Genomic DNA, 16,744 nt, shown 5'->3' with positions numbered 1-16,744 from the left:
AAATAGAACAGTATTATCATTATAAACCTGGACATTTTCACAGTGCTGGAGAGACTAAGGGATTAATTGATGCCTACTTCAGTGGGGACTTCCTTTCATTTACAACACACAGCACTTTTCTGCATGGACTCATATATCCCACTTTCACCCATTTCTTGAGTAAACCCAATGATGTGGTCCTCTTTTGGTACTAGAATTTGAAGAGAAGTTGACAGAACGCAGAAGTAAAAGCTAAGGTGAACTACCACCCTTTCCTTCCCTCCTTTTATGCCTATTTCACTGGTTGCCATATACAAAGAAGGTCACTCTCAAGGGTACAAGAGTCTGAAAAACAAGAACAGATGCATCAGCTTCTCTATCCTTTCAAATTTAGGCATGGCAATATGTTTGAAATCAGCCATACAATGCCAACACATGAAAATCATTTGCATTTTGAAAACATCTTGGTTTAGCTATCCTAATAGTGCTGATTTAATTGAATATTAAGGAGTTTGTTTTTGAACAAAAATAAGTGATTTTACTTGCCAGAAAAGAGCTTCAAGTTTTTACGACATAATGAAATGTTATAAAAAAACTTCTGAAGTATGTTTTATTTAACACCTGCACACACTAAATAGTAAAAAAATTCAAATCTAGTGATATGAATTGGTCTTGAACTGTGTCACAGAAATAATCTAACATAAAGGCTTGCTTTCAGATTACTCTTTAGTAATAATTTCAATGCATAACCATACCATGACCCTAAAGTAGAAATTGTGCAGACTAGCAGCAGATCCAGCAGGGTTTCAGATACTTAGAGAAAGCTTTTCAATTAATGCAATTACAATGTGTAATTGCTGTCCCAGACACACTCTAAGCACCTTTAGTTTAACTTTACACACTGAGAACCACTTGATTGAACAGCCTCTCATTGACTCAAAATAAATTAATAGCAGGTTTTTCTATGTCACAGCTGTAATCTAGTTTTTCAGTCCTAGAGTACAGTAAGTTACGTATTTCAAGATGAAAAATCACAATGCAAATTGGACTAAATCATTTAGACTGAGGTTGTATAATACAGCGAAGACTGGAATGGAGGTCTACTGATGCAGAAGTTTGAGACTAAGATATCTTTCAGAGTCACAGAACCTGTCCTCTAGTTGCTGGCAACATGAAGGTAGAGAAAACAAAGTTGAACTGATGCAGGCCTTTCTTTGTTACTCACTGGAAAAAAGCGACAGAAATTTCTACCAAGAGAAAAGAAAAGAAAGGTGAATAGATAAACGCACACACTTGGACCACCTCCCAGTTTACTCATAACAATTCCTGAAAGTAAAATTATTTACTGCTTTCTGCCAGTCATACACAGTCTCAGATTTGGCCTTGCAGGAAAGAGGCGACACTCCTGAATTACATCTGGATTTTATATGAGTTAATGTGCTAAGGTTTAATGAGTCAACTGTCATTTTGCCTATTACTATCATTACTTACCACCTGAAGGAACAATGGCAAACTGTATCTTCCCTTCTTGCCTATGAACTGCTACACAATGTCTAATAATACACTGCAATCTAAGGAAAATATTTTCTTCATTATAAACTTTGTGGTTTTTTCTTCTGTGCTCTAAAAGGTTTGCATTTCCAATACCCTTGAACTCCTGCTCTCAGCTAGAAGAGAGCTGTAAGTTCTCCCACATCTCACAGTAAAAGCAGCTCTGCTGAAATACTTATATGTTTCAAATACAGTACATTACAAAGTAGTGAGAGAGATTGAACAGCAAAGGACAACTGCTCCCTTCCAAGCCTTCCAAAGCCATGCTGTGGCCACCCCACCACCATCCATGCACTCACTGAGGAAATGTGCACCCCAAACGGTTTGCCTGGAAGGCACTTCCCTGCATGTGAATCGTTAGCTGTCATGTAAGGACCTTGGATGGACGGATCACTTGCTTCCTTATACATCCTCAGTCAGAAAGCTTTTTTCAAGGCAGGTTTAGTAATCACATCGCTCTTTTTCATTTCCTGAAACTTTGTTCTCCAGGAAGCAAAACAAAAAGCTCTGTGTAAGAGGTGATGGTAACACACACGCACAGAAGTGTGTCCTGCGTGCAGAACCAGCTGCTGCTTCTCTGCAGCACTTGGAGACTTTACTAACAGCAAACACATTTATGGAATCCTTGCTGAAATGGGACAGTAAGTCTTGTAAAATGAACAAAAGGAAATTACTAGAAAATATTTTTACTAAAAGTATTTGTACTTGAGTAACTGGTAAATCAACATAAGGAGGGCTTTTGTTCCAATTTCTGTCTTACTTTAGAAATACTTCCAGTTACCTGTGATGACACAAATGTAGAAAGCACACACAAAAGGGGTCTTCTCCTGAGACTAGCAGAAAATTGTATGAAGGAAATGCTACTAATAATAAAAATAGATGTAGGAGAGCTAAACCCTCCGAGAACAGACTTCTTGTGCCACAGGGTCAGACAGGTCATCATACTATGATGAGCTAAAACTTCAAATAAAATTACACTTGCATAAAGCTACATTACTGCAATAAATGCTCAGCTGCCCACAGGTTCCAACCAGCCCCTGAGGTTCATCTCTTTGTCTCCTGTACACCCACACACAGATGTTCCAGGCACAGGGAATCAGGGCACTTGCTGGCTCAGAGAGTGAAAGGGCACTGCCCTCTCCCTTTCAGTCATTCCATCATTGGTTTGTAGGCAAGTGTGGGTCCCATCTGTGGGTCAGACAGGACTCATCCCACAACCAAATGAAGACCTCTTCTGTTATATGACGATGCCATGTCCCTGCTCGATGTTCACATACCCTGGCTATGTGACCAGAGACTGAGTTAGTTGTGTGATCTATGTCAGAATTCATTCGACACCAGAGCCCATGGATCAACTCTGTCAGCACTGGCTTGGTTGCCAAATACCATCAGATCAAGGAATCACGCAGACACTGAGATGGTGGAAATGGAGCATAAAATGACAATTTGGATTGGTCTTTGGCAGAGTATGGGCCTTTGAGATAGAATTGATTTTTACAAGGAACAACCAGCATCCAAAAAAGGAAGAGATACTCCCTAACAATGTCACTGTAACTGGCCCAGAGTCTTGTTCTTGGAAGTCCCTAACTTTCAGAAAGGAGAAAATAAATTTTTCCCACCCTTCCAGAAAGACTGAGAAAAGAGACCCGAACAGTTTCCAAATGCATAAAAATCATGCTGCAAAGAAAAGGAAACTCCTTTTCACAGTTACAGTGGGGAGGACAAGAAGACACAGGCTTGAACTGCCTTAAGGAAACTTGTGTTAGATATTAGGAAAACCCTGAGATGTTAAGGATAGTGATGCGAAATATACCACATACAGAGGTTATGGGCACTTACCACTGGAGGCTTTCAATAAGAGGTTAGAAAAATGTCATTGGTGGAAGAGTTTAGATATAGCTGATGCTGCCTAAGGAGGGAAGAGGGGTCTAGACTAAGGGTTTTTAAATGCCTTTCAGTCCCAATTTTCTGTGTACGTTATCCCTACATCTACCCACTTAATATTTCCTTTCTGTACCTCAGCAGTTAATTTAAGGCTTGTTGGAAGGTACACATATCAAGCCTGAGGCACATGAGAATTTATTTGGGATAAAGTCAGAATAAGTTGGGGAATTGGAAGCAATTCCTTTGTTATGAAAGTGTACACATATCAGTATTGCCCTTGAACCAGGGTAAATAGGTACAATAGTATCAAAGGACTGGAATATTTATCAAAATTTTCCTTTTCTCAAATGGGAAATGCAAAGCACAAAGGTCTGAACCATCTGTAATGACACAGCAAGTTAACAAAATGAGCCTGAAAATTGGATTTCTTGGCTCCTCAAGTGACCTGAGGGACTACACACTCCTCCTACTCTTGCCCTCTCTCCCATCCTTGCCTCCCTTCCCCCCAGCAAGCCGTGCAAGACTACAAGACTGCAGCACTTTCTCATAAAAGTCTTGCCTGCAGCTGGGGCAAGTTAGACACTACAACAGTGTCGGTACCTTCTGCTGTAACAAGAACACACGTCAAAAAGATGATCATTACCACAGGGGAAAAAAAGTAAAAACTAAAGCTGCCTCAGGACTCACACCTTGCAGAGATGTTCCTGGGCTGATAATCCCCATCTCCTTTCTTTAACTTGCCTTTATTCTGGCTAACATTTGATAGGAAGACTCTATTCCTCTACCAAGTGAGTAACTACAAAAATAATTTTAAAAAGACAGAATAAAGGACATACTGGTGATACAGAACATAATTTCTCCTTATAAAAGTGCAGAAGAATTCACAAATGTTTGCAAGCAAAGCATTGTTTCTCCAGCCACTGTGGAAAAGAAGCAGTCTAGCTCAGCATTTTTTTGGCTCTTTCCTAAGGCTGCTGTAACTTTAGCTTGTAGGAAATCAGAATCAGAGCCCAAGATTAGAACCAAAAATCCCTTGTAACAAAGTATTACAAAGGCAGTGCCAGTCCTTCTGCACTACTACTTACAAGCCTCCATAGGCTCGCCTCCATTTCCTTTGCACCAGTGCTTAAAACAAAGAGGACCCACACTTGAATCATCCTTAGGAGATCCTGCCTCTCAAACTGACCATGCCAAGGCACACCAGGTCCCAAATTAATTCTGAATTAATTTCCAAGAATTCTGCCAGGTTCTAAGCCCCATACATAGATTAAACATAATTTGGATTCATCATTACCAGTAAGACTAAAAACGAATTAGAAAACTTAAAGTGTAAGAATAATGAATTAAAAATATGTCAGGAACACAAAAGTCAGAAACATCTCCAAAAAGAATAAAAGGTAATGTTTTAATTGGTAGTTTTCTCAAAAGGAAAAAAAAATGCTCTTGCACCATTGGAATTAATATTATCAAATTCTTTATATGCTTAGGTATTTGCTAGCTTATTCCAATGGCATATTTAAATTTTGATTTATAAATCAAGTGATACTGCTCACTGCCATAAGATGCATTCCACCGGGTCTCAAAGTCTTTAGCAGATCCCCACTGTGTGTACTCTATCCTGATGGTTTCACATTCATGTTCATCAACACTCAGCAAGAACCATAAACAAAGCCCTTTCTCAGATGCACACATGCAATTCCCATTGACTTTGCTGGATTTTCAGCTGACTTCAATCAGAACTCTGTGCATGTAGAAGGGCAAAACTTGGCTCTGCACATTCAATAAAATTACATCACTAGATACCTTTTCAATGAAGGACAATGGAGGCCATACTGAAAAATAATATAAACTTAAACCCCTAAACTGTAGCCAAATAAATTCAAATTTCAGCCAGATTTTTCCAGAATAAAAAAAAGGGTGTGAATTTTAGGCAAGATGAAATGAAACCCTAATACCATTTCATTTACCAGAGTGCACTCTGCCTCTTTTAGCTGGACAAAGTGTGAAACCCAGCTGTTTACCCAAGGTGATCATCTTGTTTCAGGTATAGCAATGACACTGGCATCTGAAACAATCAAGCAAAGGTCAGGTTACAAGCTGTGATTTGCTAAGTCCTTTTCTTCAGCTGTATCCTGGCCCTGTAAGCTACCACACTCATTACAAATGAATTTGAAGTATAGAATATCACAGTAGAAAAAGTAATTCATCATGATACTAATAACGAATATTGTATTATTCTTAATCTACTCTAAGAGTGGTATTTTAAGCATATTAAATGCTTGAGCCTAGCAGTGTCTATCTTAAACCCTTCAACCCTCCTTCCCAACTTGCCAAAAGAACAACATAACAAAAATCCCACAGAACCTAGTAAAAACAGTTCCCATCCAAATTTCAAGTTACATCGTGCAACAAAATTTCTGCCAGGTGCATTAGCTAATGCACACTAAGCAAAGCAATGCCCCATGTGTTTTTTCCAAATTTCTTTCCTCTACTTTTACTCATTCCATGATGTAACAAACTGTATCTTTTTGCTGCATCTTTTAAAATATCTACCTACCAGGATGAAGAATATTCTCCCTTCTAAAAAAACCATCTAACAGGCTTCCTCACACTTTCTGTTTGTCTGATAAGCACTTGTTAGCCTGCAATTACAAATTTATACACAGAAATACTCAGAGATGAAAACCACAGAGGAGACTTGATGTTCATGTTTGGCCGTTGCCCCCTGCCCAAAGAAGAAACATTTCTGATGTTTTTCACACTTAAATAGCAGAACAGATTTTATGAATATTTTTTTCTTTATAGCTGGAACAGCCCCTATTCTTCACTCCATTATAATACTGAGTCACTTTCCATCAAGTTGGTCATTACTGACAAGCCAGGGAAGAAAGGAGGGACGTAGATGAAATGCTCTGAAGCTACATGTGCAACAGAATATATATCAGGTTGCTTCTTGAAGAAAATTATTGAAAAACAGAAAAAAATTGTTACAATACAACGCTCATAAGGGAAAACTATTTCATATTTATGGAGAAAGTCCAGTAAATCTAACACCAGTAGTCAAAGGGATTGCAAAGACACTTTTTTTTTTGTACGTGAAACAAGAGTCTAGCCTGATATAAGTGCTGAATTGTATTGGTCATTCACACTGGATTATCTACTAAATTAAATAATTAGGATTATTTACTGTACTATGGCATTATCAAATGAGTAGTTATAAGGTCTGGTGGGGCTCTGCTCTCTCCATTCCAACTCCCCTCCCAACATCCCACCTTGACACTGGTGGCCTGTGAAGATACCCATTTGTCTCAGAACTCCTTCAAGTAACTCCAGGTCTACTTGTCTCTGTTGGAGCACGAGCTTAGAGAATTTACAATGTGTTACAAGGAACATTTATTCTAGTTTAAACTGTGTGATTCTGACTAGACAATCAGAAAGGAAAGGTATCCCCATCTCTCCCCTCAGTCCTACTGGGATGAGACTGTTCCAAGGAGGGATTTATTAGTTTGTTTTAAATGCTTAGCATGTCTCTTTGATGGTGAAAATAAAATTTTACATGCTCATTTTTCAAGGAAGTTGGTTTTAAATAGTTAGGAAAGAATATAAAAACCAACAAATGACATAGGTCAAAAACATGGCTTTTCAGCATGCCCTGTTTATGCAATGACACATGAAGAACTTTATGTTCGAACAATTACCTGGTGCTTTAAATAGGACACTAAGGGAATAACGTTTCAAAATGTATTCACACAGCGTAAGACTAATCATCCTCTTGGGAGTACCAGCGCAAATCAGAGTAACTCCTCAGAGGTCAACTGAAGTACACCAGCACAAAGTAAATGTGAGACAGAAGGGAATCGGGCCCCATCTACCTCTATTTTAATGCAGAGGTTGCAGATCATCTGCAATGGTAAAGTGAACAAAATAAATATAACTGACATCTATTCAACTGATCTCACATCCTGCCGTCTATTCACAGCTCCAAATACAGGGCTGAAGAACAATGGTTTGGGGAAGGCAGGCAGAAATCCGGGTTCTAACCCATTCACACATTCCAATTTGCTAATGACTCCTACTTGAACTACCTTCATCTCCCCACACTGCTAAATCATGAAAGGTTTGGTTTGACATTGTCCTCCCGGCTTCTAAAGAACAACTTCTCCTAAAACAAAGCAAATAAAAAAATACCAGGAGAGATGATAAATGCAAAAAATATGTGCAAGCATGAGAACCTATGGAGAAATAATCAAGAGAATCCCTGTCTAACATACCACATGTATTTGAAAGGCACTAGCAAACTGATTAATTATTTGGAAACCTAGCACTAAGAAAGAATGGTACACATGCAGGGGAAGACTAAAATATGAGGCTATTTCAAACTATGGTGTCATTTGTGCTAATTTAAGTGGATCTGTAATTATTTCCTACAACTTCATGATGTCCTGAACCAGCTTCCTCCTCCCCTGCAAGGCTGATAAAAGGACTCTTGGCAGCACACTAAATATATTATGCAATGTATTGAATACTACCGAGAAAAAGCACTGAATTATACCGAAACAAAGAACATTGGGTGCGAATATCACCACCTCCAGGGAAAGAGCACCTTTAACTACTTATCACATCAGTAAATGCAGGCATTCTCTTGTACGTCTGCTACCTGCACCTAACAGCATTTGCTACATTTAACAAAGTTAAGGCGAATTTTACCTCAAATCTACTTATGCTCGAGCTCTTTGACCGAGACTTCTTGCGGAGATAGACGGAGAAGAAGCGACGCACTGTGAACTTCTTCATGTTCATGTCCATCGCCCTGTCCCAGCTGCGGCGCGGAGCACGAAGGAGCTGCGGCGCCGGCGGAGAAAGCTCAGCGCATCCCGGTTGCCCCCTGGTTATATCCACAGGCAGGAGATGCTCCGGAGTGCCTGGTTTCGCTCATGGAGCCGGCCGCAGCCGGACCCGCCGCCGGAGGTGCGTGGCGGAGCCGGGGCAGCCCGCGGGCGGCTGCCGGCAGCCCGGAGCGTGCGGGCGCTGCGCTGCCTCCGCTCGGCGCTGTTTACATCGCGGCGCGGCGAGCCCAGCTCCGGCCCCGCCGCTCCCCCTGCCTTCGGTCCCGCTACGCCCGATCCGCCTCGGCCGAGCTGCACGCAGAAGCAGCGCCGGCGGATGGCAGCTCCTGCGTCCCAGGCGTAGCAGGTTTCAGACAAATATTGGATGTGTCTATTGCTTTGCGCTCCCTCTCCTCTCAGTCAGGCTCTTTCAATTTCCTGCTTTCTGAATCACATGGGGAATAGGCACATGCTGCACTTCTGTTTTTAGCTCAGAATTCAGACGCTGCTATAATTACTGAGGGCTGTGGTGGTCAGATCCGAGAAGAAATCGGCTCCCCTGTGAGAGTCGCTCCTGGAAGAAAGCTGAAAGATGTCGTGCCCCCGCTGCCAGAATAGAAGGGTTTGAGTCTCTTTATTCCGCGGAGTATGCAAAATAGCACTGTCGTTCCCCACCCCACTCCCCACCCCCCCCAAATTGAAAAGCTCACCATATCCTGTTCACAATCACCCGCCCGCTTTACATTGAAATACCTAACACTGGCACAGCTCTGAAAAGAGAAAGCGCAATCTAAATGGCAAGTATTACTATTCTTATTGTACTACAGCAGCCCTACTAGGAGGTTAAGTATGTACATCTATTTATGGGCTGTAATTTTGAGCTGCACAGAAAGCATGCAGACTTACAGCTGCACCCCCACCTCCCCACAACAAAATCACATTTTTCAGCTGTTCTTCAAAGACTAATGAATCTCAGTGTGTTCCAGAGACCAAAGAGCTTCCTCTGCCTATTGCACACAGTTCAGGCTCCTTTTCCATGGCAGCCTTTCCTTTCTGACTACCGAGGAGCACCTAGACATGCCTTTCTCCCATAACCTCGGACATCACTACAGCCTGAGAAGACTTGGAGGTTAAATGACACCACCTCTCAAGTCCATCTGCTCTAAAAGAGAGGTGTATATTGCTTTACTTGTATATCTGGGCTCTGCTGTGAACTACCTTGGCTAGCAATGCCAGTCAATATCTGACTTTTTTCTCAGGTTCTTTTTCCTATTCTGCCTAAAGCTCACCATGGCCTATATCCACCCAAAGAAGTATTAAAAAGAAAAAAGAAAAAAAAAAGAGAAAACAATACTTTGGCATTTATGGTTTAATTAAAAAGGAGGCTAGATTGGAAAGGCTGCCATTAGTGCTGGGCTCTGTAATCTCATAGAGCCTGACTCTGCTATGACTGGACCCTGGTGCTACTCCAGCCTAAGGTAACTGTTTCACTGTGACAGTCTGCTTCTTCCTTTTCCCTTCTCAGCACACCTTCTGATTGCTTCTCTAATTCTCTTGGTTTGCAACAAAAATACCTTTGGTGGTTGCTTTCACTGTGCTGCCCCAGTGCAAGCTATGTCAAGCCTAGGAGCCTTCTGCCATTACAGTTCACTTGTTTCCCCAACTAAAGATCCTGGAGCAGGGGCAAGTGTCCAAGAAGAAAACCTCAGAAAGAAGAAAACACCTATACACAAGCAAAACAATGAATAGGCTAAAAGGCAATTTAGTTGGTCAATGCCAAAATTACTTGCTGATGCAGTCTCTCTAGTCAAGTTTTGTGTCTCCTCACAACCTTGCTGCAGTAAAATCTGCAGTGTTACAAAGGCCTCAGGCACTCAGCACCTGATCTCCCCCTCACCTGTCCTGACACACCACACAGCTGCTGCTACTTCTGTCCTGCCTTTTCCCTGGCAAAGAGATGTCCTGGCACAAGCTGGACCAGGCTTTGTAGTGGCAATGGCTTTTGGCAGCCTCACACAATCCCACTTGTGTAAGGTACTTGAGCCTCAAAGAGCAACCAGACAAGTCCAGGGAAAGGTCCCTGAACCCTTCCTGTCACTGATACATCTCTGGTCACTGACATTTTATTAATGCAGAGGAGGTGATAATTTCCCAGCTTTGAATACACAGGCTCTGTGTAGTGACATGAAGTTATGAGTGCCTGTCACTATTACACTGGCAGATTTATCCCAACCTTCCCTTCTCATTACATCAGTGGTGATTTCACATACAGGGACGTGCATTCACCATTAAATGTGCTTGCACTGTAATAAACTTCCAATAAAATTACACAGGCCATGACTTAATACCTAACTATCAGGTACACTTACTACATTCAGAATTTCGTTCTTTACCACAAAAATAATTTTTTTTTTTTTCAAATCAAACACTATGTATTGGCAATTTATTGTGCACATCAGAGCAGAAAGTAGCTTGTATGCTAATGTTTAGACTATAACACTGACCATCCTGCCCATGGTTAGGAAGTAACTCTCTTACATCCCTAACATGAAACAGGCATGGAAATAGGCATTTCTCTTCTTGTTTTCATACTCTGCTTTGAGACAGCTGATTAGGGATTAAATACAGTGGGACAACCAACCACCTTTACTCTACCAGGCAGCAGAGATATTGCAGAATATATTCCAACTTTTGCAAAAAAGCAAAAGCATCTGAGATGTAAAATTTACATAAAAATGTGCATAAAAATACAAATGCAGAAATTAAACAAAATACACGTGCATGCAAAATTAAAGCATAGGTATAGATATGTGAAAAGCAAATTCTATTACAGTTCCTTGTGGCATGCCTCAAGACATTGAACTTAACCTTTCTTCAGAAAAACAAATAAGAGAGATCAAGAGCATTAGATGAAACTTTCACATAAGTCAGACAACCACTTTTCACAGTGATTCTAATAAAAAGGTGCAAGCCAAGAAATGCTATTAAATTGGAACATTCAGCATAACATTTATAAACACACTACTCTTAGATCAATCTACGATGTGAAATATTAACTGCACTTAGAAATTAATGTCTTTAAATTATTTATCTCCTCTGAGCAATTTTAACTGCTGAGGAACTAGATGGAGGAAAAAATCTCCAAATGTCTCTGTTTAAGACAGCAATAAACAACAAAAATGGTGGAGGGGACATATGACACATTGGCATCAACCAGTAATACTCATCTGTATTCTGAAATATGCTTTTTAAAACTAGAATAGTATATGCTATAACACAAAATAAATAAATACAATATTATGGCTGCCCCTCCTCCCAGTGAGCTTAATAGCAAAATAAAGTTTACTTCAGCTGGAAAAAGGCTTAAAAAAGCTCCCAAAACAAAAACCTCGTAGCCAGGATTCAAGACAAACTCTCCAAGAGGAATCCCCAAAAAATAGATATTACATAGCCTGGGTTTGAATTTTTAAAAGAAAAATGGAGAATTCTGAATTAATATCTAATGAAAGCCAAAGGTTCTTTCCTCATTTGTACAGATGGACCATACCAAGAGCAGTAAAGAACCGAAGGACCCAGGCTTAAAAAATTAACGGGGGGCAGCAGAACAGCCTGAACAGCACCCAAGTGAGAAGGATGCTAGTAGCCAATGCCAGATGAGTCATCAATTTCTAAATGATAGAACATGCAAGTCCAAGATATCTACCACAAACTGGATGATATAATTACCAAGAGAAATTTTGTATTACACAGAACATCAGGCCCTATGTTGAAATTAGGCCTTCTCTTTTTTTATGTGAATCAACAATTTATGAGCAAACCCAGAATGACTCTGCTACTTGAGTAAATTTAGCCGTCACTGAAAAGTAAAAACTATGAATTGATAGTATCTTCCTTGCAAATGCAATCAGTATTACTAATACCTCAGTAAGTCCGTCAGAAAGCCAGAAAAATATCCAGAAAGAAATAAGAAAGCCTCAGAAGCAGAGACACCACAGACAGAACAAATAAGATTATCAGAACACAACATGCAGAGAAAAGGAAAATGAGACTCCCACAACAGAGGCCCAAGAGACAATGCTACAGAAAAGGTGAATTACGCAGCTTCATTTATGCCCTCATCAAAGAAACTCAGGAGCAAGAGCAGATGTTTCCAAGGGACACCAATCAGCTGAATAAGAAACAACACTTCCCCCCCAGTGGTTAGATTGTATATGACTCTTTCAGTGACTGCTGTTTCCTCATCTTGAGTGCTGGACAAATTGCCATATGGCTTTTGTTTCCTCAATGAACACATAAAGTGGCTATTTTTTTTTTTGATGTTTCTTTCAATAATATGGGATGGGCTTGGCCCAGAGAAGTGCTTGGGTTTGCTCTCATTACACCAATATACCAATGTGTGTCTCAGCCTTTCTAGCTGCTGTACATAGCTAAGTACTACTTAGCACACACATCACTGGAGTATTCTCTCTCAAAAAGGCACACTGCCCTGCCAGCACTGCAGAAGACAGGCAGTGATTGACCATCTCTCACCAGCACTGATGAGTGATCAGCCATGTTGGCTGGAAGGGGATACAAGCAAAGAGGCAGGAAGGAAAGTGCTTCTTCCCCTTTCTCGCACCTTCTGGCTGTGTATCAAAGGTTCAGAATTGTATTCCTTTTCAGTATATGTATTATTCCAGTGGAGGTGCAGGCTGCTTTAGCCATCTTGCAGATTAAAATCACTGCTCAGAAGGAAGGGGAAAACGAAGTCATATGTCTTGTCTAACTGGGTCTGATGAACTGTCAGGACACAGGCTTCTCTAATCCCAAGAGAAACATAAACAAAACTGTTTAATCTTGCACTTGTAAACTCAAGGCAAAAGCAGAGTGTCTCTTATATCCCCATCTATGTCATTCCCTTGTTGCTAAAAGCATCATCCAACACACTGGCAATTATATGAAGAGTAACTAGTATAAATAGAAGTACATAAACCACAGGAGAGTGACTTTAAAAAGACATGTTTTGCTTGATCTGGTGATATTCCACTTAGTGGATTCCATTCAACACCTTTAAACATTCCTAAAAATGGGCATCAAAATAAGTTCTTGATAGATTTGGAATAGGTATTTTGCAGAGATGCAAGTAGCTTAGATGGAGACAAAAGTCCTGAAAAGTTTTCAGTAGACTACATCAACAGTAAGATTAAAAAAAAAATATTACACAGTGGCACTAAGAGTGTGAACCATCTCTGTGCCATGCTGGAGCAGAACCATCATAATATCCTGAGTCGGAAGGGACCCATAAAGATTATCGAGTCCATCTCCTGGTCCTGCATGTGACAGCCCCAAGAATTCCACCATGTACCTGAGAGTATTGTCCAAATACTTCTTGAGTTCTGTCAGGCTGGTGCTGTGACCCTTTCTCTGAGGAGCCTGTTCCAGTGCCCAACCGCCTTCTCTGAATGACAAACCCTTTTCCTAATATACAAGCTAAATCTCCCCTTCATACCATTGATGTCTCCTTGGTTCAGTTGCCTAAAAATCTTCCTCAATCCCTCCTAAGCACCCACAAGTCACATGGTTATAGTGCAACTTTCAGACTGCCAAATGAGCTACACTATGAGGCTATATGTGGCTTGTTCTTATTTGTAAAGGAAGACCCAGGAGCGCTGCAGAAATAATAGTTCCAGAAATAAGAAAACAATATTTGACTGAGTTTTCACCAGATGACAGACATTTTAACTCTTACAAAAGTATCTGTGTTAGTGATGGAGCATCAGATTGGCAAGTGTCACAGCTGCTGTATTGACTGCTCCCATGTGTGCTTTGCTTCTTACACTCATGAGAATGTGCAGCAACTTCACTGGCCACACATACCTCAGTCAGCTGTGGACTGCTCTTAGGATGGATATTACGATGTCTAACAATCTTCATGGAAGAGTATCAGCCTTAATTCTCCTTTTTTTGGCTTTTTAGCAGTGTCACTGAGCCTTTTACTTTCTTGGCTGATACTATATTCTGGTCTTGCTGGATTTTGGTGGCTTAGGTAGAAATGTAAGACAAAGAACCCAAAAATCCAATTTCCTTCATATTACATAAGCTTCTACTCCAATATGAAGGAGATTGCCAAAGATACAATTCTGCTTTCTTTCCTTTGGACAATCAGACAATCATACTGTTCTCCTACAAAGGAATGGAAGTTTTCTGGAAGGAAGGATGATACTTAGTAACTGAAGTACTAATGGTATTATCACATGAATATTTACGAATATCCTTTGAGCAAACGTTATACAATAGAAAACTGGATGGAAGAACTTCATTATGCACAGCACATGTTTACTGTTTATTCAGACTAGCTGTGAACAATATTAAAAAGAGAGGCATTTGTTAAAAATCTGCTAATAGGCAATTTTCCTTTAATAGTCTCTGAAAGATATCCTACACTTAACAGGAGAAATAGTGCATGCAACATTTACTGGAGCACCCATATCTACTTCTAGTAATCATTGACAGAGCAAGCTGACACTAAAGTGAGCAGAAAAACCAGACCACTGTTTGCTATTAAAACCCTGAGAAACAGAAAAGTGTATAATGGGGCTTGCAAATTTTATTCAGCAAAGTACCAATTTTAGGTAACATTTTCCCCTTTAATTATTTAATAAAACCACACATGTAAGGCACAAAAATTAAAGAGGTATACAAAAGCATCATGTTTAGTAAAACTGAGTGACCTGAATTAATATCCTTTTTTTATATCTGAAACTATTTGTATGACCTTGAAGAACCTTAAACTCTCTATCTATGCCTAGCTCCAGGGCTTATACAAAATCCAGCCACATCCTGGATCCTCTATCAGAATGGGGGTACAGATTGCACCATTTTCTCTTATTCTTCCCAACTGGCATCTCCTGTCCCTAGTGAAGAAAATACCTCCTGGTATTTTCAGCCAGAAAGGAGACAGTGCACTCTGACAAGTGGGTATGTAAACTCAGGATGCTAAAGGTTTGCACCCGCACTGCAACACAGAGGAAAAACCCAGCTTCAAATGTCCTTCCATGAAATGGGGCTGGAATATTCTGCCACTGCAAGACTCCAAGACAGCTCTTTCAGAGAAAACACAATGATTGATATTATGTGTTTCACAGCTGAAATTTTAGTTGAAGGCTGTCACATATTTGCTAGATTTTTTTTACAGAAAGAGATTAACTGTGAGTAATGTCAAAGAATAAACCAATGGGACATGCAAATTTACCTTGGTAGGCATTACATCTAGCAGGACAAATGACACATGGAATATTTTCCAAATATATTACACACCTAACACACTGAAAATTTGGCTTAAGGTTGTATGAACACCTACCCCACGTTAACACAACAAAAAAGAGATTTGTAAATAAAAAATTATTAATCACTTTAAATCTTTAGTATTAATTTCTTTCTTGTTGTACTTGTCAGGCTGTTTAGACAATTTTTGAAGGACCATTTAAAATTAATGTAGTGACAGTACTAAGATCCAGATTACAGGCACATCTATCCCTGCGTGGTTTTTAAATAGAAGCTGAAGAAACCATCAGAGAAAAAAAATTCTAAATTCTGTGACTAATACAGCAACATAGGAAGTATGAAACTAGAAAAAAACACATTATCATTTTACCCCTCAAAAGGTTAGTTAGGTTCCATTTTCTATTCACTAAGACACATAATTTCTTAATTCATCAAGAACAATATAGTCCAAGGTCCTATTTTAGGCACTGCTGACTAGCAAAGGCAAGAAAGACAAACCACAAAATGTTTTGGTTTAGGACTGATTGTTGTCACAAGACTGCACTAGTATTTGGATATATTTAGTATGTTAGATGACCTTTTCCTTATTTAATTTCAGATACACAAAGTATCACCTTCTCTTAAGTGTAGTGTCACTTCTCACACCTAAGTCACCAGGCAGCAGGAAGTGCATGAAGTTCTTCCTGCATATCTGAGCCTGCCCACACTGGAAGTGAGTCTTCCTTGCTGATGTATCATCAAATATCTGCAAGAAATTTCAATATCTTGTAGATGTCTTCCTACTCATCTAACAAGTGTACAAAATTAATCATAAAGAGCACATGTGGAATATTCAATATCCAAATTCTTGATTAACTTAATGGACAAAAAAAAAAAAAGGTAACTCATCATATTAAGTCATTTTAATCCTTAATATGTGAATTTCATGTATCTTTTCAAATCCCAAAACAACCCTAACATGAGATATACAGAGAAATAAGCAACACTATGTATAATACAAACAAAGCAAGAATCTAACTCCCCATGTGCACAACACAAAAATGGCAGTTTTATCTTTTTCATCAACTAGAGATTAAAGTGTGCAATTAATTATATCATAGAGTAAGCTATGCTATTTAATAAAGGTTCAAATACTTATTCACGTGCTTCCATATACAGGGAAGATATACAGTTTTGGCCAAGATGATATAAAATGCTTCCCAAGTGATATTGTCTACCTAAATACAGTGACATTCTTCAAA

General features: G+C 39.7%; 1 protein-coding gene across 3 annotated transcripts in view; it reads right to left on the bottom strand.

Annotated features, from left to right (window-relative positions):
• RPS6KA2 (ribosomal protein S6 kinase A2) overlaps window positions 1-16,744 on the bottom strand; it is a 285,833-nt gene that overhangs the window by 152,215 nt on the left and 116,874 nt on the right. The window contains exon 1 of one of the 3 annotated variants that reach the window (XM_002188307.7): window positions 8,122-8,888. The exons of the other annotated variants lie outside the window; for them this stretch is intronic. Coding sequence (XP_002188343.1) covers window positions 8,122-8,220 — 99 coding nt within the window. The 5' untranslated portion in view covers window positions 8,221-8,888. Of the gene's footprint in view, window positions 1-8,121; window positions 8,889-16,744 lie in introns of those variants that run through there. 3 annotated transcript variants of the gene reach the window in all.

Source organism: Taeniopygia guttata, chromosome 3, assembly GCF_048771995.1.
Source record: "Taeniopygia guttata chromosome 3, bTaeGut7.mat, whole genome shotgun sequence".
NCBI lineage: Eukaryota > Metazoa > Chordata > Aves > Passeriformes > Estrildidae > Taeniopygia > Taeniopygia guttata.
This window is presented reverse-complemented; position numbering and strand designations above follow the sequence as displayed.